The sequence below is a fragment of the Doryrhamphus excisus genome, chromosome 7, assembly GCF_030265055.1.
Source record: "Doryrhamphus excisus isolate RoL2022-K1 chromosome 7, RoL_Dexc_1.0, whole genome shotgun sequence".
Taxonomy (NCBI): domain Eukaryota; kingdom Metazoa; phylum Chordata; class Actinopteri; order Syngnathiformes; family Syngnathidae; genus Doryrhamphus; species Doryrhamphus excisus.
The window spans coordinates 9,147,360-9,174,457 of NC_080472.1; the positions used below are offsets into that span (position 1 = coordinate 9,147,360).

Sequence of the window (27,098 nt, forward strand, 5' to 3'; positions counted from 1 at the left end):
TAACCTAGCATGTTTTTGGAATGTGGGAGGAAACCGGAGTACCTGGAGAAAACCCACGCATGCACGGGGAGAACATGCAAACTCCACACAGAGATGGCCGAGGGTGGAATATATATATATATATATATACACACATATATTAAATATACATTGTTTTCTTTTCTAAAAATAAGCCGCAGTCAACCACAAAACGCCAATGATATTTGGAAAGTGTGATAAAGAGAGGCCAAGAAGATTTGAAGAACAAAATTGCAAGTGATTACTGAATTGCAGCATTGCTAGCGTTGATGAGTTGTAAGCATTGTAAGCAGCAATACGTGTAATAAGTGTACCAGGCATGACTTTCACACCAACAGCCAAGCAGTAACATTTTAAAGCGCATACAGAGATGGCTCGTGATACCGCAAATGACAATCATAACATATGGTAGGTACATTGGCTTAAAGTTGGATGACACGAGTAATGGGGTGTTCAGTGTATTGGTCAAGGGTATGGTCACAGAGGGGGACACCAGCAACCATCACGTTGGGAGGGGGCCACTATACTGCTGGAGCCATGCTTCCCCAACAAATACATAAAAAACTAAAACTAAAACAAGGAGGGTCTCTACAGCCACAGCTGATAACGCCAATGTTCTCTGACACAGTGCTAATTGGGGCCACCGGAGGTCATTTGTGTTTGTAGAGAAACGTAGCCAGTGATAGCATGTGAGGTCAAAGGCTCTTTGATGTTTTTTGAAAGCGGACCCAACGCTTGCTTCATCGCGTCTCCCACTTTGATGCAAATCGATTATTTTCTTAAAGATGACTACCTTGGAAAGAAGAATAAGACGATTCTTTGGTTGGCAATTTGGATTGAGATTGGATTGAATTTGATCATATTCACACTCGACAAGGTCCTTCATTAGCCCCAACGCAGCTAGGCCTTGGCTGATGAAGAGCCCACTCATCCAAAACACTCCAACCTCTCCAAGCGGAGTTCGTTTGGGCTGACGAGTTCAAGGAATGATGAGCCTTTCATCTCCACGTTGGGCAAATTGGGAGCTCCTGCTGTAATTCCGCATGAAGGAGAGGCGAGTCCTTCGAAAACTTGTTTTGCATCCTCTGTCCATCCATTAAAAAAAAAAAGAAAAAAAAAACGCCTCCGATGAATTATCTCTAACTGTGATGGAATAAATCTTTAATGGCTGTAATGAACTTTAGAGTATGGATTCAAAAAGCCATTTTGCTGATAAATGACCCGCGGAGGGCTGTGATACCAGGATAAATCAAAAAGGCTGCGCTGTTCGCTTTTTATTTTCCCATCCAAGATCTGCCGATTTGAATAATTGACTCCATAGTGCAGCTCAGAACGCCACGGTTGATACGCACCAACAATAAGCTTATTGGTCCTTGCAGCGATTAAACCTTATTATGTCCGAAAAAGGCTATTATGACAAAAACAATCACCATTTTCAATATTATTGTTCGTCTGTTATGAACATTTGCCAGAAGAATATGTATAGCATTGCAAGTGCCATTGTGCTTATAGGCAAAGGGGACAATCTTCTCAGTAGACACCATGAGGGCCGGAGAGGTGTGGTTAAAAAAATAATCATTCAAAAAAGGATTTAAAACAAAAGTAAAGTTTTGCAAACACAAACAAGCGGATGGGAAATGCTTTCGTTATTGTAGGATGCTGTGATACTCATGGCAGATCGATTCTACTCTAAAATTTATATAAAATATTGATACTTTGTTATTTATTTCAAACAATGCACAACAATGAGCCAATTCAAGAAACAATACAAGCAGTTGATGTTTGCTAAATACAAGGATGAAGAGTCTTGAACCAGTCATGATGTGCTATATATATCACTATATTGACACTTACTATGGTACCCATTATGGCATTGGATGCTCATATCACCTCCTACTTCAGTACGAGGTGCATTATTAAAAAAAACAGCCTTAAACTGTATTATGGAAAGCAGGAAGTGAACAAATGTAAGTTACTGATTGTAAAAGTACCAGATGGAGGGGTAGGATTTAATAAGCTTTGCTTCTTCCTACTCCTTTTGGACATGTGGAACTGGGAACTGATTATGGGATGCACTCAATTGTAATCTGATGCATGTTCAAATGAAATAAAACCATTACCAATACCATTACCATATTTATTTTTTAGTATTGTTTAAAACACAATTTTCACATATTTTATCAATATTCCTAAATATTAGACGTGCACTATGATTGCATGAGATCAATATTGCCGACACTCGCTTGAAATTGTCATATTGGGAAGGAAATCAGTGATATTGTATATTTTTGGTGATATTTTTTGCATGAGAGGGGAAAAAAGGTACTTCCCGACATCGGTAAGTACTGCAAAACACACCTTTCCATGACTTATGCATATACGTGACCTGACCATTCGGACTGCAGTAGTATCGCATACAAGTCGGATTTATATCTATACAACCGAGGCTGTGAAGAAATTGGAATAGTGCTCACACTGCCATGAAAAAATCAGATCAAGGTGACATATGATCAAAAAAAATCGGGATTGACCTGCAGTGTGAACGCAGCCAACGTGACATGAGCAAGCACTGATTGTGAACGACCTCATTGTCGATGACATTGACATTGGTAACACAAGATGAAGCTGAAATCTGTCGACAAAAACATAACATACATCGACTAGAAGCACTGCAGCTACGAAATGAATACGAACTCGTACTTGTACGTCGCCTTGTGTCGTTTCGTTTTCCAAAGTGACACCTCATGTCAAACGCATCACTTTAATTCTGGTTCTGATTATGATGAACTGAGAATTGATCAGATTGTAAGACCAAGCTCCGAACCTGGGGAGACAGAGCCTTCTCCATCGCTGCCCCCACCCTCTGGAACTCTTTGCCCCATTCACTCCATGCTTGCCCTGACCTTCCCAGTTTCAAAAAAACAACAAAAAACCCACCTCTTTAAATTTGTTTTTAATGTCTAACTTTTTATATCTGACTGCTGTGCCCCGCTTTTACTCACGTTTTAACTGTGTATTAACCAATGAATGTTGTATTTTAATGTATACTCTGTTTACTTGCTTTTATTCAACTCCATTCTTCTGTAAAGTGTCTGAGTATTTTGAAAAGCACTATACAAATTAAATGTATGATTATTATTATCAATGGTCAATCAATAGCTCGTCGCTATTTTAAAGTTCTTCTGCTTAGCTCCAAAGTCAACCATTTCATCTTGGCAAAAGCACGTCGGGTTTAATTCCAGCATCCATTAATTAATAGCATCCGTCACCATCTTTTCAATGCACATGCTAAAAAACACAAAATACAACCTTCATATTCCTGCCGACGCCAGCAGTTTTGTGCTTGTGCGCACGTTTAGAGGCAAGCTCATATTTCAGCGGGGAACTTTTACCTGTATATATTATGCATGGCATTGTGATTTATGACTTTGACAAAAGCTTGCATCCGGCAGCAGGTGAACAAGGGATCGGACCAGGGATCCCGCGTACCCCCACCCCATCTGGAGCCATTTTGCAACACGGCAATATGCTACAAAATGGGACTACAAGAGTATTAGCGTACACCGCAGACTAAGCTGCTTTTGTTTCTGGGTGCACGTGGACATGTGTTCCATGCAGCCACAGAAGCAGATACGGCTTTGGAGTCAAAATGGCCTGCTCACCTAAAATGGCTTTCATGGAACAGATGCAGAATACTGTGGAACCTCGGAATCCTTTGTTTGTCGTGGTTACTTGGTGCCAGACGATGAGTACATTTCTGCTAAGTAGGATTCCGTAATTCTAAATGGAATATTTTAGTAGTTCAAGCATAGAAAACCTGTGCACGGCTTTCCAAATATGGTTTATGAAATAACAGTCCTTTAGTCACATCTACACTCCTATTACCCAATATAGTGGATATAATAAGACAAAATATGACATTCATTCATTCATTTTCTACCGCTTATCCTCACGAGGGTGGCCTGGTCTGGACTGGTGGCCAGCCAATCACAGGGCTATATAGACAAACAACCATTCACACTCACATTCATACCTATGGACAATTTGGAGTGGCCAATTAACCTAGCATGTTTTTGGAATGTGGGAGGAAACCGGAGTACCCGGAGAAAACCCACGCATGCACGGGGAGAACATGCAAACTCCACACAGAGATGGCAGAGGGTGGGATTGAACTCTGGGTCGCTAACCCAGCGACGCTAACCACTCGACCGCCGTGCAGCCCAAAATAAGACATATTACACATGAATAAAACACAATTTAGACTCCCACGATAGCATTGAGAGAGTTTCTTATTATTGCTTCTTATTACTGACACCTAGTGACCAGTGTTGAATCCTGCATATTGTAACATGTCTGAATGTGTTTTCTGAATGCCTTACATGTGCATTTCATTTAGGCCAACATAGTATGTAAAATGTGCTTACATAGTGTATACATATTTTTCTGACTCATAATAGGTCATATTAACCACAAAACAAAGCAACAATTTAATTATTCATATATTTTTAAGAAACCTTGATGGATCAAAGTTGCAAAATTACTATTAAAATAGTGTCCAGTTGGAAATACAATTAACAGTAAAAAATAAACAACAAACAAAAAATATGTGCTTTTGTACTTTGCTGCTATGATTCATCCAAACTGAATTTATTTGACTTGGTAAAATCAGAAAACATGTTGTATTTGGCTTTTATTTTTATTTTAAGAACACATTTTCCTACCGGTAGCCATACACTTTGAGAAACTGTTATGAACGATACAACTTGCTACAAATCTTACTTTTCAGAACCACTTTTGTCTTGTTTTAGTCTTATCAAGTTTTAATTTGAATAGGTCCAGGTCCCCAATTCCATTCTATTCTTACTGTGTATGGGCACGCTCACTTGGGTGCTTTACTTTTGACAGGAAAGGAGCGCAAAAGCTTCACTTTTGAAATTCTGCGATTTTCATAAAGGCATCATGAATAAAAAAAAAAAAAAAAACCTCCTTTCATGATGCCGCCTCTGACCTGCCCCCAGAAACAGGGAGGACAAGGAGTGCAGTTAAAAAAACTACAAACAGGCTTCACCACAGTCTTAAAATAAAGCCCGGAGCTCTGCTAACTATCCATCAGTCAGCTCCAGACGTGACAGCTGTAAGTTTGATCATTTGGTTTGCCTTCTGCCAACATGATGGCGCTCTTAGAATGTGAGCGTAGCGTTACGTTATTTCCAGCAAGCACTGGAGCGAGTGAAGGACGAAGAGTAATTAGTGGTCTTGATTAAGGCCAACGAGGGTTTGCCAATAATCTGGCTTAACTGCTGCATGCCAAAGTGCTGCTCCTTCTAGGACTGGGTGGCACACATGGTGATGGTGGCAGGTTTTGCCAGGATTTTGTCCCTGCTGCTGTGAGCTTTTAATGAGCAGTGAAGTGTGGGCATGATGCAGAAAAAAATGACACAATCTGCAGTTCCTCACTAAGACTGTTTTTGCTAAATGGGTAAATATATGCAGGATTTTCTTGTTTCAGTGCCATGAAATGTCGAAAAATATGACTGGAGCATCTTGTCAGGTTAGCCTTCAGGAAAAGCTGTTAGCCTGCCAAAGTCTAGTCATTTTATCGGCACAAGAGCATATTAATAAAACTACTCTTTCATGGAAATGAATACAGGAAAAAAGGTTTGAAAAAATTACATTAAAAAGTTCATCCATTCATTTTCTACTGCTTATCCTCACGAGGGTCGCGGGGGCGCTGGAGCCTATCCCAGCTGTCTTACACCCTGGACTGGTGGCCAGCCAATCACAGGGCACATATAGACAAACAACCATTCACACTCACATTCATACCTATGGACAATTTGGAGTGGCCAATTAACCTAGCATGTTTTTGGAATGTGGGAGGAAACCGGAGTATCCGGAGAAAACCCACGCATGCACGGGGAGAACATGCAAACTCCACACAGAGATGGCAGAGGGTGGAGTCGAACTCGGGTTTCCTAGCTGTGAGGCCTTCACGCTCACCACTCATCTGCCGTTCAGCCGCATTAAAAAGTTAATAAATAAAATGATTTGAAATAAAACCAATGACATGAAAAACAAACAAAAAATTGCTCTAAATATTTTTTTTTAGCAGCTGGTCCACAAGCCAAAATCCACGTCATACCAACACAATACTTACTACCAACCAAATATAATGTAATGACATAAATAAAACAAAAGGCATAATATAGGCCAGGGGTGGGCAAACTTTTTGACTCGCGGGCCGCATTGGTTTAACAAAATTGACGAGGGGCCAGACTATTAGGTTTTTTACACGTAACTGTCCACCTGGAATTATTGTATCTGTAAAAGAGTCATGCAATCTGCTATATGTGCACTTTGAGGTCATTCATTTGATGTAAAGTGCGTTATAAATTAAGTTAAATTATTATTATTGTTTAAATATTTTTATTTTATGTGAGTGTGAATGGTTGTATGTCTATATGTGCCCTGTGATTGGCTGGCCACCAGTCCAGAGTGTACCCCGCGTCTTGCCCGAGGACAGCTGGGATGGGCTCCAGCAACCCACGCGATCCTCGTGAGGATAAGCAGTAGAAAATGAATGAATGATTTTTTTTATTTTTATTTTTTTTATTGTTTTATTTTATTTTTATTTTTTTTTATTGTGCTTGTGTCCCTTTTTTCAGGAGCACTTTGTAAACAACAGACCACATCAAATAACAATATTGATAGAGCAGCTACTTAAACCATCAAAAGGTTGGCTCAAGCCATGATGCCAGGTTGTACGGTAAATTTAAATGAAATACTTTAAAAAGAACAGGCGGGCCATATTCAATCACTTGGCGGGCCGGATGTGGCCCCCGGGCCATAGTTTGCCCACCGCTGATATAGGCTCATAAATACACCTAGCCTATGATTTGTTTCATTTGATACATTTACTACACACACATATAGTAATATTATATCCGGTACAGTACATTCCAATTACATAGACAATTCCTACAGAAAACCAATAAAAAATGTGAAAATACTGCAATTTGTTCAAATGTGATGATGTTGAGAGAAAAAAAAACAAAAAACAAATAACGAGCTCTCTGAAAATAAATCTAAAGCAACAGGAAATTGTTAGAGGGATCAAACTATAACAAAGACCAGATTCGGATTAATTACCAAAGTCACTACAAATATTACAGTAAAACGGATAAGAAGAACAATAACCAATGTGATTAACCAGGGTGCGTTAAAGGCATCATAATCAACTGTGCATATTAAGAGCTGGGGTGAATACCCAACCGACTAACAAAGACAAAGCTGTCCCAATTACAGCCGTCAAGTCGGGTCCCTCTGAAAGCAATCAGCCATCAACGTCACGATGAACACCTCTGCCGGGCCGGGCGACAAAAAGACCAAAGCCCCTCCGTCAGCCAGTCGTGACATTTCACTTTTATCTCCGCCACACAAAACCGGAGTTGTCAGCGAGTGAGACCACCAAGCAACTCCAACCCATCTTTGATCAAAATCACAGAAACCCAGCACCCACACAGAGACAAAGAAAACACAGAACAAATTGTTTGGGGTTTTTGTCCAAACCTGATAGCAGAACCATGGAAAGGAGCGGAATAATCCTCAAGTCTGACACTCACCTAGAAGAGACAAGAGAGAGAAATATGAAATAATGGAAGATAATTACCGTTAATGTTCCGGGGACGCCTCCACTAAAAACATTTGACGGCGTAACTCCAGAACCAACAATTTACCAGAAGCCGCTAATGCGAGGCGGACCAAGACATGCATCAATTTCAAGCTGTCGTCTACGATGTTCATGTCGCTCTTTTTTAAAACCTCGGAAACACTGATCGGGAAATAAGGATGAATAATGGAGCAGTACGGTTTTGTTTTGTTTTTTTGTCTGCCATCGTACTCATTAAAGTTGATGTGGAAGCACGCCACGTTTGTCACTTAGACGGATGGTTGCGCCGCCATGTTTATCATTTAGCGGCCCTCACGGCAAATGTTGACAGAGTGCTTGCAGACGCCGTCATTCATCTCTCTTCTTCTTCTTTAGTATTCCATCACGTTTTTTTAAACCCTCGCCAAGTCAATATTAGCACGGATGGATATTCTAGAGCAGCCACTCTTTTGTAGCTTTGTAGAATTTATGTAAGTACATTTCTTGCAACAGATTTTTTTAAGGATTTTATGGTGAAATTTGAATTGGATAAAACATGTAAGCAAACTGAGGGCTGCACGGCTAGGAGACCTGAGTTCAATTCCACCCTCGGCCATCTCTGTGAGAAGTTTGCATGTTCTCCCCGTGCATGTGTGGGTTTTCTCCGGGTACTCCGGTTTCCTCCCACATTCCAAAAACATGCTAGGTTAATTGGCCACTCCAAATTGTCCATAGGTATGAATGTGAGTGTGAATGGTTGTTTGTCTATATGTGCCCAGTGATTGGCTGGCCACCAGTCCAGGGAGTACCCCGCCTCTCGCCCAAAGACAGCTGGGATAGGCTCCAGCACCCCTCGCAATCCTCATGAGGATAAGTGATAGACATTGAATGAATGAATGAATGAATGAATATTATTATTAGTAGTATATAACTTTTTCTCAAAAACCCACAATAGTAGTGGGTTAATAGACAATCAGTCCCATTATAACCAGCAGGCAGTTTAAAGACTGACTGATGCCGGGCACTCTATCTTTGTTGCCTTCTCCGCGCACGTGAAGGTTGAAGCGTGACAACGATACTGACAGTTTCATGGAGCGACAGCGTTACGGCAAAGAGACATCCGAGATGAAGACGAGCGCAGGGAGGAATGGAGAAAGCTACTCGTGCGGTGGGCACATGTCGCAATCTGGAGTTGAGGCGAGTGTCTTACAACTTGTACGAGAATGGGAACAGGTGTCAATCAGGATGTATTCTGGATTTTCACAAACAACCAGTAGGAATGGGCCTTCTAAATATGTTTTTCAGCATAATTAGAGTCATTTTGACATGTAATAACACCCCTATGGTCACCTTTACACTCCCACTATCCAATACAGTAGACATTGTGTGTTGCTGTAAATGTGTTCAATGTCGGGGAGCAGTGTTGTGGGCGAACAGGAAGTGAATTTTAGCTTGGAGTGGGCTACGGCTACAACAGACGCCCATGTGAGGGATACGCCTTTTGTGAGAGAGTAAGTCAAAAGTAAAAAAAAAAAGTGATCAAGTCTGGTGCTTGTGTGTCTCACCCAACTGTAGAGTGACACCGATTGATCAGTGTACAATACAACATATCATCGGAACATCGACTGAATGCCTTATATCTGTATTTTATTTCATGAGTGCACTTTTATGCTTGAAAATGCTACATTTATTGAAATTTTTATGCTTGAAAATACGACATTTATTGATTTCAACTCAACTAGGTTTTTTGCATGGCTCAAAAAGACAGACACTCTTGCACTTGAACTTGAACTAACCAAATGCAGCACCTAGAAATGGGAGTCTCTATCCAAAAAATACATCAAGATCAAATGCCTGTGCTGCGCTACGCCCGTCCTGTTCCCGCACAGTCGAAGCACTTTAATTGAATGAGAAGGCAGATCTCAGCGGCATGACTGACTGCCTCCTTCCTTTCCTCCTTTCTTTCTTTGACAGCTCAAGGCAGTCTTGGAAAACCCTCTTGTGATTCACATCCTATGCCAGGCTGCTGAATTGCCTTTGCCACTTGCCAGGTTGCTCTTGTGTCTTTATTTTCAGGGCATGGGGGTCGGGGTTGGAAGAGAGAGACAAAGTTGTATCATATGAGGCTTACGTAGCAGGGAGAGGGAAGGTGCACCCAAAAAAAAAAAAAAAATGGTGACTGCTTGCATGCATCTCCATGCGCCGACTTCCTGAATGTGAGCATTCTGAGCCCAAAAATGGGATTAGCCCATGTCTTGGCAACACTTGCAAGAAAGACTTTGCAGGGAAGGAAGCGCGAGTTCAAGTTCCTGCGGTGGGGAATCGTCGTGTTACGCCGTCGCATTTCCACTCACTTTTTATGCTGCTCCAGGCTAATAAAAAACCTATCCTATTTTCCATATTGGACCAACCACTTATATTAATGTTAGGGCAGGGTCCCCAACCACCAGGCTGCACCCTGGCACCGCATGGTGGATGAGTGGTTAGCATGTTGGCCACATAGTCAGGAGATCGGGAAGATCTGGGTTTGAATCAATTGCTTGGGCATCCCTGGTTCTCCCCGTGCATGCGTGGGTTTTCTCCGGGTACTCCGGTTTCCTCCCACATTCCAAAAACATGCTAGGTTAATTGGCCACTCCAAATTGTCCAAAGGTATGAATGTGAGTGGGAATGGTTGTTTGTCCATATGTGCCCTGTGATTATAATACATAAGACGCATTCGATCGCTGTAATTTTGGCCCCCCATTTTCCCTTCATTTTGACTGTTGTTTTTTTTGTTGTTTTTTTTAAATTACAGATGTTTCAACTTTCTTCTTACATAATCGTAAATATTTTCTTCGTTGTATTATGACTTTATTCCCATAATCATATTCCAAAAATTCCAATTAGAATATATTTTTGTTTCTCATAATATGAAAAAAAACATGTTCTCTTCAATACTTCGACTCTAAGATCCGCTGTGGCGACTCCGTAATCAGGTAAAAGCCAAAAGAAACAAACCAAATGCTACTAAAATGACTTCTCATAATATTATGACGTTTTTCTCATAAAATTGCTACTTTTTCTCTTAATATTTTGACATCAAACTTGTAAAATTGCAGCTGCTTCGCAGTCCCCCCCCAATATTCCCATAATAATTGAACACTTTTCCCCAACCTAATTTTCCAAAAGTTACAATTTAACGTTTTTATGTTTGTTATATCACAACACATAAAAGATAATATATTTCCTTCCTTTAATATTTTAACTTACTACAAAATGACATTATTTGTTCTCATAACATTAAAACTAATTCTCGAAAAATTGCATTTTTTTGTTAGACTCTCTTCGTATTTTATCTTTATTTTTGGAACATTACTGCTGATTTTTAAATTGTTGCTGTTTTTTTTATTATTGTTAAATTATAACTTTAGAATGTGCCCTAGCCAAATAAAAAAAAAAAGGCGAATAGTCCCTGGGCTGCACTTTGGACACCCCTGATTTAAATGATGCACGTTTAAAATGATACAAATGTCAACTGTCGAAATGCTACGAAAAATGGCATTTGTATTTGTGTGCTGTGATGTAGCATCCAGGCTCTGATACATTCTTATTTTTCTGATGTCATCTGTACCAAAATGTTTATGGACCCCAGCGGATCCTGGCTTTTGTCAACCCTGCACCCACTGACTATTAGAAACTTTTTTTTTTTTTTTTTTTGCTGTGATGTAGCATCCAGGCGAATAACTAATAGTTAACTTTCCAAAGTCATCTGTAAAAAAAAAAAAAAAAAAAAAAAAAAAAAAACCTATCAAAAGCCCCTTTAAACGCACGGCTCGTTTAATATTATTTTCTGAGGCACGGCTCTTGGTTCTCTTCAATGCCCTCTTGCCTGCCGCCTTCTTAGCGCATCGGGCGTCTTGCACGCATGCTAATGAAGATATTAATTAGCTGCCTTGAGATTAGCCCTGATGTATGCATGTATGCACGCAGAGGGCGCGGGCCTTAGACGCTAACACGTGTCAGGACGCTGGAGTCATGTCTGACCTCTCCAAAAGAAGCCGGCGAGTGGCTGAAAACGTTTCCATGTAAATGATATTTTATCTTTCCTGTATGGAGACGTAAACCTGCCTTGGGATGAGGACTTACGCTTAGGCTTCATATGGTAATATTCCAATATATTGTTGGAACATTATGGCTTTGTCCTCGTAAAAGTTCGACTTCTTTATTAAAGTAAGAAGATTGCAACATTTCTCAAAATATTACAACTTTTTTTTTCTTGTAAAATTCAAACTTTAGTGTTGTCACATTATGACATTTTCTCAAAATAATAAGACTTTTTCTTGAGAGATAATCTTTTTATAAAATTCTGGCTTTACTTGTACTGTAATGTGACTTTTTTCTTGCAGTAAAACAACTTACATTGCTTTATTATTTTATTTATTATTATTATTATTATTATACTTTATTTTCATAACGTTACCACTTTTCGTGTAATATCGTGAGCCATAAAATTACAGCATTATTATTATAATATTGCACCATTATTTGAGAAATACCACAACTTATTCTTGCAAGATCATGACTTGCAATGCAGTGGAACCTTGGCTAGCGTGTTCCAGTTAATGTTGAAAATGTATGCTAACATGTTGCCTTGGTTTGTGTACATTTTCCATAAAATAGTGCAGTCGTCTTTTTGTGTTCCTAATAAACTGCGTGAGCTCAACTATGCTCCACTGCTAATATGCTTTTTCGGTTAACGTTGAAAGCTTTTAACAAAACTTTTTCTTGATTTGCGTGTTGCGTGTCTGTGTTGTTTATGTCATTTTATCACAAAACCTTCTTGTTAGCAGCCTATTAACGTGCTAATACATGAAAATGATGTCATCAGCGGTTGATTTTAGCTTTTTGCTAACTCGCAAACATCATAGACGGGCGATGGACGACTACTGCTTCCGTTTCCACGTTTTATCAAGCTGACAGGCAGGTAACGAGGACGTTTTGAGGCAAAAATACATCTACAAGACAAGACACATGCCATTTAGTACACTAACTGGAGCAATGTACGCAAACCGAGGCAACATTTTGGCACACATTTTTATATTGTATTAATACCATTACTATTCTTGAAACACAACCTTCAAAGATGTCTACTTTGAGACCTGAATGAGCAAATGAAACATATTTCAAGCTATGTTCCGTGTTTGCCCCGCCTCTCCTCTTCATCTCAACCAGGATGGCCTTCGCCAGCTCACAAGCATCTCCGAGTTATTCCATTCCGAGTCGGCGCTACTGTGATCACATGTCCTTTTGCACTCTCGTGCAACAACAGACTACATCGCCTCCCGCCGCTCCCCTCCCGCAACAGCATCAAATCCCGGCCCGCCATCGGCCGGTGATTGGACACACTGCCCCCCCTTCCTCTTGTCCTCCACGCTTCTGACCTGGTTGACAGCTTTTGTGTTCAGGATCAAGTGTGAGGCTGATGACTGTGTCTGCGAGGCTAACTATGATGTAGCACCACACTGTCAAAACATATTGAAGAGCGTGTTTTCAGCACGCCCTGCCAGGGGTAATTGGCCATCGGCTTCGTAGGTGTGCCATTTAAGTCGAAGCGGGCCTCGTTTGTCAGAGACTTTGCTGTCATGTTTGTGCATGCGGCGGTGTTAATATATGCAACAGAGTCATTAGCTTTCCACGGGATGGAGATAGCATAGTTAGCCTAAATGTGTGATGAATTCACCTGGGAACGCCTATAGCTGCCGGGGAATGGAATCAGAACTATTTTTTGCCTTTTGTGCCACCAGCAAAATGGAGACAGATCTGGGAAGCACAAATCACGGGCTTTAATTTGAGGTGTGACTCGATATACTTTGTTGCAAGTGGTGATTGATTCAGGTAGTTACTCTTCAAACTTGACAACTAAAAAAAACAATCAGACTAACATACCAACTACTGCATATGTCCACCAAGTTTTGGAAAAGATACAGATTTTTTTGTTGTTTTTGACAAATTTGATAAAAAAAAATATTGTTATTGGTCACAATACATTACAATGTCCCAAAAGCTGCTACTGTTGCTGATGGATTGCTTTAAATGCAATATCACAACACATGTAAACAAACATTGAAAACGTGTTTTATACAAATAATATAAACCAGGCAAGCTTGGACAAAACCGTAATGTGTGTATCTTATTTCAATACAGACCGCAAGCTTAATTTATGTAACTGAATGGTTGGCATTTCAGCTGTGAACTGATTTTTTTTAACGTCAAATTTTGCTGAAAATTTCACTGAATACAAATTCATACACAGAATGCATGTGATAAAATTTCTTTATATATTTCAGGGTAAAACAAAATCTATTTCTATATAATCTAAATAATTTCACCGTTTCAAAAACTCATACACACATCATGACTATTTTAGTTTATATATATATATATATATATATATATATATATATATATATATATATATTTCTAAAATTAATTTGCCAATTAATTTGATTAATTTTACATGTACATTTTGAAACACCAAATTCATTTGCAGTGTGCTTTTTTTTTGCACTGAACTTACAACGCCATATTCAGCAAACGTATTTAAGCTTTGCATTATTATTAACATTTTTTAACTCTGTACAATTTTTTAACCATATATTTTATCTCTGTATTTATTTATTTTTTTCTGTATTTTTAAACAACTTATTTTATAAACTGACTTCTCAAAAATGCAAACACAAAACAAAACACGATTAATCAAGATTAACTTCATTGTCTCACAGAGATCAATTTTTTTGGGTCACTCCCCCCCAAATATTGATTTTGGACACCAAATCCAACAAAAAGGGTTGTAACCATTCATCTATGACATCAATGTATTCCTACTGATTGAACTATTCCTATGATCCAACTCCATCAATCTGTGTTCGGCATGTTGCCATTCCGGACATTCCAGATATATCGATCTACCATAGTTTCAAAGGTGATCAATCGATTGCATCAATACTAGGAAATCAAGCATTTGATTGAAGCGTGGCAGGCTTTACATGGATGGAAAGCAGACGACAAAACAAAGCTTGGTGGTTGACAGAGGACCATCAATGAAGGCAACATTGCGTTCCAGTGTTTGGAAACACTTTGGCTTGTGTAAAGAGGGAAATGTTCTAAATAAATCGCTCGCTGTATGTAGGATATACAGGCTGTGTTCGAAACCGCATACTTACTACTTCATACTTCCATGCCCATACTATCTACACTCCATACTGCATACCCAATCCATCAGACAGTATGCAAAGCATTTACACTACAGCATACTACAAGATAACCCACAATGCATTGCGCTCCTACCCGAGCCGAAATCGACAGGCCGAAGCTGATTTCACTTTAGCTCTAAACTCTTTTAAATGTCACTAAAAATCACTGTATTGCGATTTTTTCTTAAATCAGGCGAGAAAGATGCTGTTTAGATCCAGAGTGTGCCATTTATTCGTCCAAATACCAACCATTTACAATTTCGTTCGGACGAATTCGGCAAAATTTAAGCTAGTCAAAGTGAGCAACGCATTTCAGGTTATTTTCACAAAATAAAACACCCCCTTACTTTTCTCATACAAAAAAACATAGTGATAAATCACTGCTTTTACTTTGAAAACAAGAAGTAAACCAACTCGCAATATATCCTGCTTGACACCGCCATTTGGTCCATCCTGCTGCTCAATGTTCAGCAATGTTGGTTTTTTTCCGCAGCGACATCACGTCACGTTGCATCCTGGGTAATTTGATGATACATACTCAACATTTCTGGCAAATGCAGTATGCATTCAGGAACTTCTCGCATACTCAAAAATGGCATACTGCAACTGTAGACATACTGCATACTCAAAGAGTTAGTATGAGTAGTAGGTAAGTATGCGTTTTGGAACACAGCCACACACTTTGCATTGCATGTACGTACAGCTACTGTTGAAATGTTGGTTGGACTTACTGTCGTGAAAATGTATTGAATATTGAAAGCAGGAAAGGTTAACCTCAACCAACCTGCAGTGTTGGTTGCACTTGAATAAATTAAATATGAATGAAATTTCCATTACTTGTTAATTAATTAATTAACCTGCACTGTGAAGAATACAGGTATTCACAGTCACACTGGTTAAATTTTTAGCTATAGTATCGGTTCATATCATTCTAAATAACCAATATCGTCCTTGAATTGCATCAGCAACCCCAAAACGAATCATTATTACAACAAATGGTCATATGCCTACGACGCAATCACGTTTTTATTGTTGTTTTGATCCAAGTTGCCCATAGTTAAACTATGTTTTATTAGTCACTTCTTTCAAGTATTTAAACTGTACAACATGCAGAACAACTTTTTTCTGCATTTTTGGATGATATATTGATCAATGTCGAAGGAGTTACTTTCTTAGTCGATTAATCTGAAGCTTGTTGTTTGACTGAGTGATCGGTTAGGCCCTAGTAGGGTCCAGCTAATAGGGTCCAGCATACCCCGTCCATACCCCTTACCCATCCAATGGATGGATGGGTTAGGCCCAAGACGGACCAAATTACGGACAATTAGGTAATGGTAATGGTCATGGTTTCATTTCATTTGAACATGCATCAGATTACAATTGAGTGCATCCCATAATCAGTTCCCAGTTCCACATGTCCAAAAGGAGTAGGAAGAAGCAAAGCTTATTAAATCCTACCCCTCCATCTGGTACTTTTACAATCACTAACTGTTACATTTGTTCACTTCCTGCTTTCCATAATACAGTTTAAGGTTTTTTTTTTTAGTTTTTTTTTAATAATGTACCTTGTACCGAAGTAGGAGGTGATATGAGCATCCAATGCCATAATGGGTACCATAGTAAGTGTCAATATAGTGATATATATAGCACATCATGACTGTTTCAAGACTCTTCATCCTTGTATTTAGCAAACATCAACTGCTTGTATTGTTTCTTGAATTGGCTCATCGTTGTGCATTGTTTGAGGTCCTTACTCAATCCATTAGTGATTTGGTCCGCAATGTCCATCACTGTTTTTCAAAGTAGTTGATCTGATATGCGATGAATCATTGATTAATTTTTACAGCTCTAGAACGTAACATCCCGACGATAACAACCCATCACGAGTGACTCAGTCTATACTGATGCAACACAAGCACCGACACAACACTTCAGTCCCAAGTACGGCCATTTTTCTTTATTCATATCATCATTTACGAGTCTACAAACCATAATGTTGACGCATGGATTCGCGCATGCAGGACTGAAGGTTCTAGGCCAATGATGCATAATGTGACGGCAAAATAAAAAAAATGAGGCCCGGCAAATGTTTACAATTCAAAGCAGAAGCGCATTCATAAATCCTCTCCGTCACTCCGACGCATTCCGGGAGGAGAAATGACGGAGAAATGAATGAAAAATGATTCCAGCCTTGTCTCACTTCACAGGCCCCATTTTCACAGCACACTGAGCCGTACGTCTGCATGCCAATGGCCGACGGGGGCTGACGCTGGCTTTTCCAGGCATCAGACGCCCGAGCCGCTGACCCATCCCGGCTCGCAGGTCTTCCATCCAATCTACCTGTCACATGTGCCAATGACAAGACACGCGGAAATGGATCCCCAAACGCTGCCGCATATTGACACTGGCAGCTGGAATTCGGCAGCCATGAGAGGCTTATCTCCCGCCAGCAGATTCCAATTTTCACACGCGAGAAAGAGAGCTTGCATTCTGTTTTTGTGTGACCAGTCTCAATAAAAAGTATATTTGCTGACTATTAATGGACTCTTGCAATACATAAAAAGGTATATCTTAGTGTCTTTCAGCCTACGAGAAAATATGAAACAGCTAAATCTCTGCTTTGACACGTTTATCGGAAACTAGCCGCCTCCGAGTTTAAATGTCAGCCAAAATTAAATGGCATATTTTCTTATCTGAGGCTCTTCCCCACTGGCAGTCGGTGACAATTCTTTACCTGTCACTGACAGGGGGGGGGCAAAGAATCGATGACATACACATTTAATTATGGTGTACCTCGGGGATCCTTCTTCAATACACTTCTTTTTTCATTGCGTGTTGTCACCAGAGATCAACATCATGCAGCTGTGGATTCGTTTGGATTCAAAATCAGTGATGGGCATTTCACAATATTACTACTTACTACCATTATAACTCCAGTTTGCAGCATTTACCATATTCTGGACCATAAATGGCATTTCATCTGTCCTGTGGAACTGTTTCGAAAATAGCATTGAATTGGCCAACATTCATTTTCTGGTATGAACTACTCCTCTCCTCAACAAGATTAAAAGTGGCCACAGTCTTATACAGTATATAGCACAATTTGCACAACCACTCTTACTAAATAGCAACAAATATAGGAACAAATATACACATGTATTTCTCCTTTTGGTGCATTCTAAAGATATAAAAACAGCTAAAAAGAGACACCTCATTACTGATCTTCATGGGACACACCAATTGCAGCTACTAAAAAATCTCCAATAAGATGCTAGTTTTATATAGATGATGTGACTGTGCAGTCACAGGTACATTTATGATAACATGTAATACCGGTAATGCAGTATTTTTCCATATTTTTTCCATTTAATCATTACAGGAATTTTCCTTCCTTGAGCATTGATTTCACATGGTGTAGCAACATAGAAAGGAACACCTACAGCCAGCACGGACTCCAAATAAAAACACAGCAGCAGTGGCGGGAGTTCCAACATGTAGCATTGCCTTTTTGGTCGTGGCCTGGGGCATTTTGAGCAAGTGTGTGATGAAGCTAGTCACTAGCCAGCTAGTAGCTAGCCAAAATTGGTGTGGCAAGGTGTCAATACGCCAGTAACGTATTTCAACCGGTGTAACAAATATTAAAGGGGACCTTTTTTCCACTTTTCTGACCTATAGATGTAGTTGGAATGTTGCATTTGCATGTAAAATGATGCCATTTACACTTTTGGAAGTGAGCCCTGAAAGAAGTTTGGGATGTCTCCAAAAGCTTGGTTTCAGAATGCGTGGTAAAACTGCCCCTTTGTGATGTCACAGAGGAGCAGACTTTCTTATATGGGCGTATGATGAAGCTATCTTCCCTCCTCCAAGCTCTGCTTCCCCCACCCTCCCTCAAGCTGTCCTTCTCTGTCTACTTGGTAGCAACGGCTCGAAATGGAAATCTGGATTTGTTTACAAATCGTAAAGGCACAAGTTGGAGTTCCTGATTCCCTAGCAGCAAAAGAAATGCATTTTAATCTGTCAACGGCATTTCACACTGAACTGTTTTGTGAACATGCGGCAGTATGCAGATGGACTAGCCAAAAAGCTGAAGCCCGGTGTTTTTCCAATGTTACTTGGTCATGTGAAAGAGTCAGAAGAGCAAGCAGTAAGTAACAATTCATTAGTGTCCTAACTGTGCTGACATTGTGTAAGTAATGGAGCGAAAGTGCTTGTCTGTGTAGCATTATAGAGTACGCATACAGGGAACGCGGTTGCAAATAGCCTTTTCCCACCACAGTTAATGGCTCCACCTTTTTTACATGCCGGTAGTCCCGCAAAACACATTGGATGTGCTAAAATGCTAACGTGACTTACCATTGAGAGATGTCCTGAAGTAACCTTATTTCTTGAGAAACTTTGGACTGCCCAGTCTCTACTTCCTGATCGGATTCGTGATCCAACACATATGGCTGCATGTTAAAAGCGGACATTTTAAAAAGATAAATTGTCATTTATTATCAACACCTATACCGTTTATCAGCGCCTACAAAGTTAGCGGAGTGAGCATAAATGAGCATAATAGTTCCCCTTTAAATATGATCAACTCAGTCGCTAGCAAAGACACATTTATATATATATATATATTTATTTTTTTGCGTGAGAGGCAAAAAGCAGCCAAGAATGAAATGGCTTTGAGGCATTGAAGGGAAATTTTAATTTTTGCACACGTACACACATGTGCACGCAAACACATGTACACAGTTTCAAACGTGAAAATTCTAAATAGTTAATGCTGTTATATTTGGAAAAATATATGGTTATTTTCATGTAAAACTAAACATTTTTGTGTTGTTCATGTTGTGGCATAGTTTAGATATTTCGGCTAAATATATATGGCTGAATTTGTCTCAGAGTGAAAGTTATGCTTAAATTGTATATTTTCACAAAAAGTCTTTTTTCTCACTTTTTTTTGTTGAGAACTGATATTTTTGCTGAAATTGACCCCCGTTCTACTGCTGATTAGTCAAGAACGGAAAAAGGCAGAAACAACATTAGAGTCTAATCTTTCTTTTGATATATTGCATGCCAATATAGCCGTAGAACACAATCTGTGCGTATTGAAAATCAATCCAAAACATCAAAAAGGGACAGAGGGGCACTTTTGAAAAATGGCTGGAATTGAATGAGTTAATAATAATAATAATAATAATAACAATGTCGCTGTTGCTTGGTTAATATGCACATCACATTATGTGCAAATGGAGCATTGTCGGCGCTTTTTGAAGTTTTTCCCGAAGGATTTATGGGGAGAATAAATGTTTCCCATTATTAAAATATTTCTTTTTATCTGTTTGTATATCTTTAGAAGGCACAGAAAAAAGAAAGACATGTGTTTTCGTGCCTCACTTAAGAATTGTGGATGATGGGCAAAATTCTCCCCAAAGGTGCAGTTTTTCTTTAACAGGGCAAAAGACAGTGGAAAGCATGCTGAGAAACACGTAATCTGCCCATCACACAGTTGCAAAGTGTTCTGTGTTACAGATCTTGAATATACCGTCACTTTTGGACATTGGGAGAATGACGAGAAGGAGGTCGATCAAAAATCACTTGATTGAAAAAAGCAACCACGGCAAAACAAGTATGGTCGTATATGCAGATGTCTCCATAGGGCGGGTGGGGGGTTGTGTACCTGTTGGGCCCACAATCTAAAGTGAGCTTTGAGTTTTGGACCCCTGTGTAATTGAGTTTGACACTCCCGTCCTAATAGATGAACAATAATACGCAGGGAGACAAATTATGTATCGGGTCTAAAGTGAAAGAAATGTCTTTAATACAGCAACCTGATTCATCGAGCTAACACAGCGACAAGATCAGCTCTCTATTTGAAAAAGATAAATAAATATCTCCCTCGAATTAATTTGTCCCCTGCCTATTCCTCACAGAGGGAGGCTAATCCTCGCCCGTTCGATATCTCCATGTTGAAATGGCAACCTTGATCGATGCGCCATCTCGCTCCATATTCCTCACCCACCGCCCTCCCCCAAGCCGCCGCTGACAAATTGCTCACAGTTCCACTGCATTAGCGGGCCGCGTGTCATCTCAGCGATATACACCCTCGGACGGCGGTATTAGCTAGCCATTTATTTATTAATATTTCTTAAGCTGAGATAAAAAAAAAAAAAGGAGCGTGGCATTCAAGCAAATATGGCAGAATTAAGCCCCCACCCCACCCCCATGCCTTCCAGTTGCATAATGCAGCGAGGTGGAGTTATTTGTTTTCTCTCTAGGGATAATCATATTATCTGCTATGGGTTGCATGCGCCTGCCAAGGTTGTGCTCTCAGCTAAATTCAACAATTGATCTTTCCTCCTTTGCTGCCCCTGCCTTTCTTCCTCCAGCCTTTTCTTCTTCCTTTCCCCCCGCATCACTCAGCACTGCGGCCAGCAGAGTGGGAAGGCAGCATATTTAATCAACAAAGTTAGCTCCATTGCTTCCAAACAGGCGGTGATCAGCGCAGGGAGGTGGGGGTGTTAGGGCTATTGATCACATCACTGCTCCACTCCGCCTAATGAGGCCAATCCGCATATTTAAGAACTTTTAGGGTGAAAGTTGGTGGATACGGGTTGAGCTAATTAAAAAGAAGGGGTGAATAAAGAGTGTCCTCATTTTTTTTTTCTTTTTTTGAAATCCTATTTTGATGTCACAGAGGCCCCGGTCTGGCTTCAGGGAGAAAACAGCTTCAGCCAGATGAGTTCCACTTTGGACCAATTTAGCTGAGACAACTGTGAGGTTAATTGTTCAGAGGGAGGGGGCTCCACTTTCTGTGCTAAACTCCAAAAAGAAAACAAAAAAGATGTATCCACCCACCGATAATATTCCTACCAAGTTTGAAGGTGAAGGGATGAAACATGTTTTTTTGGCACACGACTCAGTATCGACACACCAAACACCCGTTTACACCACGGATACAGCTGTTTAACGTTATACTATATACATCACCTTGTTACCGTTTTTCAAAAATGTATTAATAATTACTGCTATGGCTGAGTACAGCAAATTAATAGTAAGCTATTTGCATATTTAAGCAAATGTTTTGGCTAAAAAAAACAAATATAAGGCATCCAGAAGACACATTTAAAGACACCATGATATGTAGTACTGGTCATTAGGTGTCAGTCATTTTACTGTAATGTTCAGTGAGACACACAAGCACTAAACTAAATAAAATGGCTAATAAAAAACACAGGCTACCATTGCTGCAATCATCCACACCAAGTGATGCTTCCCTAGGGAACATATTTAGAGCAACACACACCAGCATGAGTCTTATTTAGGTCTTAAATGGCTTATTTACTCATATTTCTTCTAATATACCAGGAAATGTAAGTGTAAACGTGACTATGGGGGTTTTATTTCATGTCTAGAGGGCTCGAAAATGTAAAAAAAAAATACACACAGGTTTACTAGGGTTTAACTATCTTAAATTTATATGTAATAATCCTACTTTGTGCAAATTCACTTGTCATCGTTGAGTCTGGAACCAATTAACTGCGATAAACAAGGGATTACTGTAATCTAATTGTGATTTTTTTTTTTGTTTCTCCTGAATGTGTAGCCGCCATGTTTACCCATCGGTGTGATGGGACAATTAATACTAAAATCTACACGTTGATTCAGACGGTTACATTAAATAGTGGTTGCTGGTTGCATTGAAATGTGCCTGCCACTCTAAAAATCCTGCCTGTGAGGATTTGGTCACGTGTCTGCACTGTCAGCCAATTTACCACTGCGCAGGGTCCGCTTCTCCTGCACCAAGCATTGACCAGGTTGGAGCTGGCGAGCTTTTAGCGCACCTTTGGCGCGCTGTTTTGTCACAAAATTGTCACTGTGCCAAGCTGAAAATGTGGACACCTCCCCCGGTGCGCCGCCACGCTTATCTCGACACAGTCCAGTCTACCAAACTGGACCTAACTACCACTGCACACGCTCCGGCACCCTGCACCACCTTGCGCTGCACTATGAAATTATTTGATTACAGTGGAACCTTGCTGGATTGTTACTTTGTTCTAATAAACTACAGTCTGTATCTTGACACTTTGGATAAATGGTAAATTGATGACGGTGCTTTTCTTCTATGGTGCTGATGGCTCAGTATCTTCAGAGGAGGATCGGGGGATCGAACCAACCTTCTGATTGGGCAATGACCAAATCACCCATCAACTAAATAAAATAATAAAATAATAAAATAATAAAATAATAAAATAATAAAATAATAAAATAATAAAATAATAAAATAATAAAATAATAAAATAATAAAATAATAAAATAATAATGGATTTTAGAGCAATTTAGCTGAGACAATTGTGAGGGCCAATTATATGGTGGAGGCGATGAAAAAAAGCCAAGTTTCTGCACTTTACATCATACCAAACTAATCCGCAGCAGTGTGTGACAGTTCGGAAGGGAATCTTGATCTTTCAGCAGCATTCCTTGCTGAAGCTAAAGGAGCGCTCCAAAAATGAAAAAAAACGCCCCAAAAAAAAGATGTCAGGACTTTGCGGTGGCAGGACCAAGAAAGCAAAGGCGAAAGCAATTGGCTCCCTTGCTAATTGTCACTTCAAAGACATATATTTTAATGCCGTGTCAAACTGCACTTTTCTGTTTTTCTGAGGCCTCAGATGTCTCCCCAATCCGCCAAGATCAAATGACATGACATCGCTTTGAGACACGAACAGAGCTGCAACCTCAGCCTGTATATCAAACACGAAAACTGGATTTAAAAAAAAAAAAAAAGAAAAACGCAGACGGGGGGCTTTCATCTTTAAAGAAACTTACTGAAGGGGGAAGCACCACGGTTAGCGGAATGGTTCCTTCTGTCAGTCAGAGCAGCTACTCCCTCCATCATTCCAACTGTCACCCATCCCCCTAATCCCACCCCGCCCTTGCCGTGTTAGAAAATGACAAAAGGCACAGACCCTAAGCCAAGGCAAATAGTTTCCGCTGCAACGCCGCGCAGTGACAAGGCAAAACTAATGTCTTTATCTGTCGCAGATGAAGAGAAGATGAGTTTGGCGGAGCTAGTCAGTCATGTAAACTTTGTCTTTTGTCGCCGGAACAAGCTCAGCACAGCTCAAAGTATTCCGGACTAGCGGGCGTTACATCTATCACTCGAGGGGATCTTTGAGGAGTCTATCATGGCAGTCATGCACTGACTGTTGTACTGCAAGTTCCTCGACAGAGGAACACAATCATGGGGTGTCAATCAATTATCTGCATTCAAACCAATTAAAGAAATGATCAGTATTGTGTGTCATCAGGTATGGTCCACCAAAAAGTACCACTACAGCAGAGATGGGGTATCCTGGGACACCTTACATTCAAAACCAACCACACTGAACCACACTAATTGGCGGAATTGAGGCATATGAATCACGATACATGCACCCTTTAGTGCAGGGGTGTCCAAACGTTTTCAAGCGAGGGCCACATTGTGAAAAAATGAAATGCCACTTTGATATTTTAAAAAACAACACATACTGTAGTTGCTAATGCTAAGATGTTCTATATATTTCAAGAACAATCAGCTTTGTTATGTAGGTCCAAAAGTCTATCATGAGTATGAAATGTGTTATTTGCTATTTTTGCTGTTGTTTGTAACATTTTATAAATATTTAATTTTAATTTTTTAATCTTTGAAAATTTCTTCTTGTAATATTATAACTTTTCCCCAACCTAATATTCCAAAAACGACAACTTTAATTCGTTTTGTTTGCTTTTCACATAAACTTTATAAAATATTGTATTTTTCTATAATATTAATGTATATGAATAATAATATTTAACTTACAACTTAGCATAATATTTAACTACAACTTTGTCTCGAGATTAGAACTTTCTTCTCTTGATATTTTATCCTCAGAAAATTAGTGATCTGTTCAATTTTTGCTGTTGCTTTTTCATGTCCTTTTAGAATGCTATTTTTAGAATGTGCCACGGGCCAACTTACTCACGTACGAAACCCAAAACAAGTGAAGTTGGCATGTTATGTAAATCATAGATAAAACACAACACAATGATTTGCAAATCCTTTTCAAATTATATTCAATTGAATACACTGCAAAGACAAGATGTTTAATGTTCTGAGAAACTGAGAAACTTTATTTTCATTTGTAAATAATCATTAACTTAAAATTGAAAGGCAGCAACACATTGCAAAAAAGTTGGCACAGGGGCCTTTTTACCACTGCGTTACATCGACTTTCCTTTTAACGACACTCAGTAAACGTTTGGGAACTGAGGAGACCAGTTTTTGAAGCTTTTCCGGTTGAACTCCTTCCCATTCTTGCTTAATGTTGAAAGTATTTGCTCATATTTTGGCTGGCTAACAATAAAGTTGAAATCAAGCACATAATTTATGAAGATATTATTACGCGATGTAGCCTCAACACAGTTAGATACAAACACATAGTTTCATAAGTATTGACCCTTGTCACCACACACACACACACAAGAGTATGTTCGTACAGTATGTACCATATAGCTTGTTTCCAGCAAAGAAATGGCAGAACGTCCCAGGCGTCCTGGCATCGTCCTTGCTGACAAGAAAGACAGAGATGGGCCGGTGATGCTGAAACCAGGGCGACGACGCGTGCTGATTGGTCCACGTCTTGCACAATCTTGAAATGTTTAAAACGCCGGGCAGCGAAATAAACGGTGCTTTTTGCAGCTGCGCTGTACTAAGACCCGCTTACTGTTCGCATACAGGGAATGCAATTAAGCCCGGGCGTCTGTATTAGATATTGTTTGTATCTGGAATTCATATACTGGTTTGGTTATTTAGTCTGTCCATATCCTCAATTAGACAACCACATAGGAATCTTAAAAGGAGAGTCCCTTCAATGTATAGCTTAAGTTGTTGTCATATTTTACGCTTCATAATGCGGCACATATTTTCAATGGGAGACAGGTCTGGACTACAGACAGGCCAGTCTAGTACCCGCACTCTTGTCTTGCTGAAATATGAAAGATATTGATTAGATTGCAACATATGTTGCTCCAAAACCTTTCTGTACCTTTCAGCATTACGAGTGCCTACACAAATGTGTAAGTTACCCATGCCTTGGGCACTAATACATCGGACCTTTCAACTTCGCGCCTATAACAGTCCGAATAGTTCTTTTCCTCTCTGGTCCGCAGGACACGACATTCACAGTTTCCAAAAACAATTTGAAATGTGGACTCGTCAGACCACAAAACACTTTCCCACTTGCATCAGTCCATCATAGATGAACTCAGGCACAGCGAAGCTGGCGGCGTTTCTGGGTGCTGTTGATAAATGGCTTTTGGTTTGCATTGTACAGTTCTAACTTGCACTTGTTGATGTCGCGGCCAACTGTAGTTACTGACAGTGGTTTCCTGAAGTGTTCCTGAGCCCATGTGGTGATGTCCTTTACACACTAATGTTGGTTTTTGATGCAGTACCGCCTTAGGGATCGAAGGTCACGGGCATTCAATGTTGATTTTCAGCTTTGTCACTTACGGGCAGATTCTCTGAACGGTTTGATGATATTATGGACCGTAGATGATGAAATCCCTACATTTCTTGCAATAGCTCGTCGAGGAATGTTGTTCTTAAACTACCTTCAAGGTATTCAAAGTGCTTTGATACTACTCCCAAATGTACCTTTACACTGAAGCAAGAACTGGGTGTTCAGTATCTTGTCCAAGGATACTTTGACATAGACATGCGATGATGGAGGATCAAACCAGCAACCTTCACCTGAGCCATGTCGCCCCACGATAACTAAAGACTTCTAGTGCCTCCATCATAGGACGATTAGTTTTTGGTGTCTTGTTACCGTCAACCACCCGGCGACATCATTACAGATCCCTAATGAATATAAAGTTCCCCCACATGAGGAAACAAACACGAGCAGGCTATAGTGATATTATATTTGTAGCACAGCACTTTCTAAATTCCATATTGGATTATAAGAACTACAATTTTCTTGATGCTCCAAATGTAACTTATCATATCAAACGCACTTTTTCATGAATGCATCAAAGCACCGGGGGAGGAGAAGCAGCAGAGTGGTGGTAGTGCGCGGAGCAGACATGATTATTTAACTACATGGTAAAAAAAAATAAAAAATAAAAAAAACATGGGGGGATGACTCCCGGTTCTTCCAAGAGCAGTAAGACCTCGGGGGATTACCCAA

General features: G+C 39.8%; 1 protein-coding gene across 4 annotated transcripts in view; it reads right to left on the reverse strand.

Moving 5' to 3' along the window:
* cadm1a (cell adhesion molecule 1a) overlaps positions 1 to 27,098 on the reverse strand; it is a 430,900-nt gene that overhangs the window by 239,550 nt on the left and 164,252 nt on the right. The window contains exon 1 of one of the 4 annotated variants that reach the window (XM_058078785.1): positions 7,588 to 7,618. The exons of the other annotated variants lie outside the window; for them this stretch is intronic. Coding sequence (XP_057934768.1) covers positions 7,588 to 7,603 — 16 coding nt within the window. The 5' untranslated portion in view covers positions 7,604 to 7,618. Of the gene's footprint in view, positions 1 to 7,587; positions 7,619 to 27,098 lie in introns of those variants that run through there. 4 annotated transcript variants of the gene reach the window in all.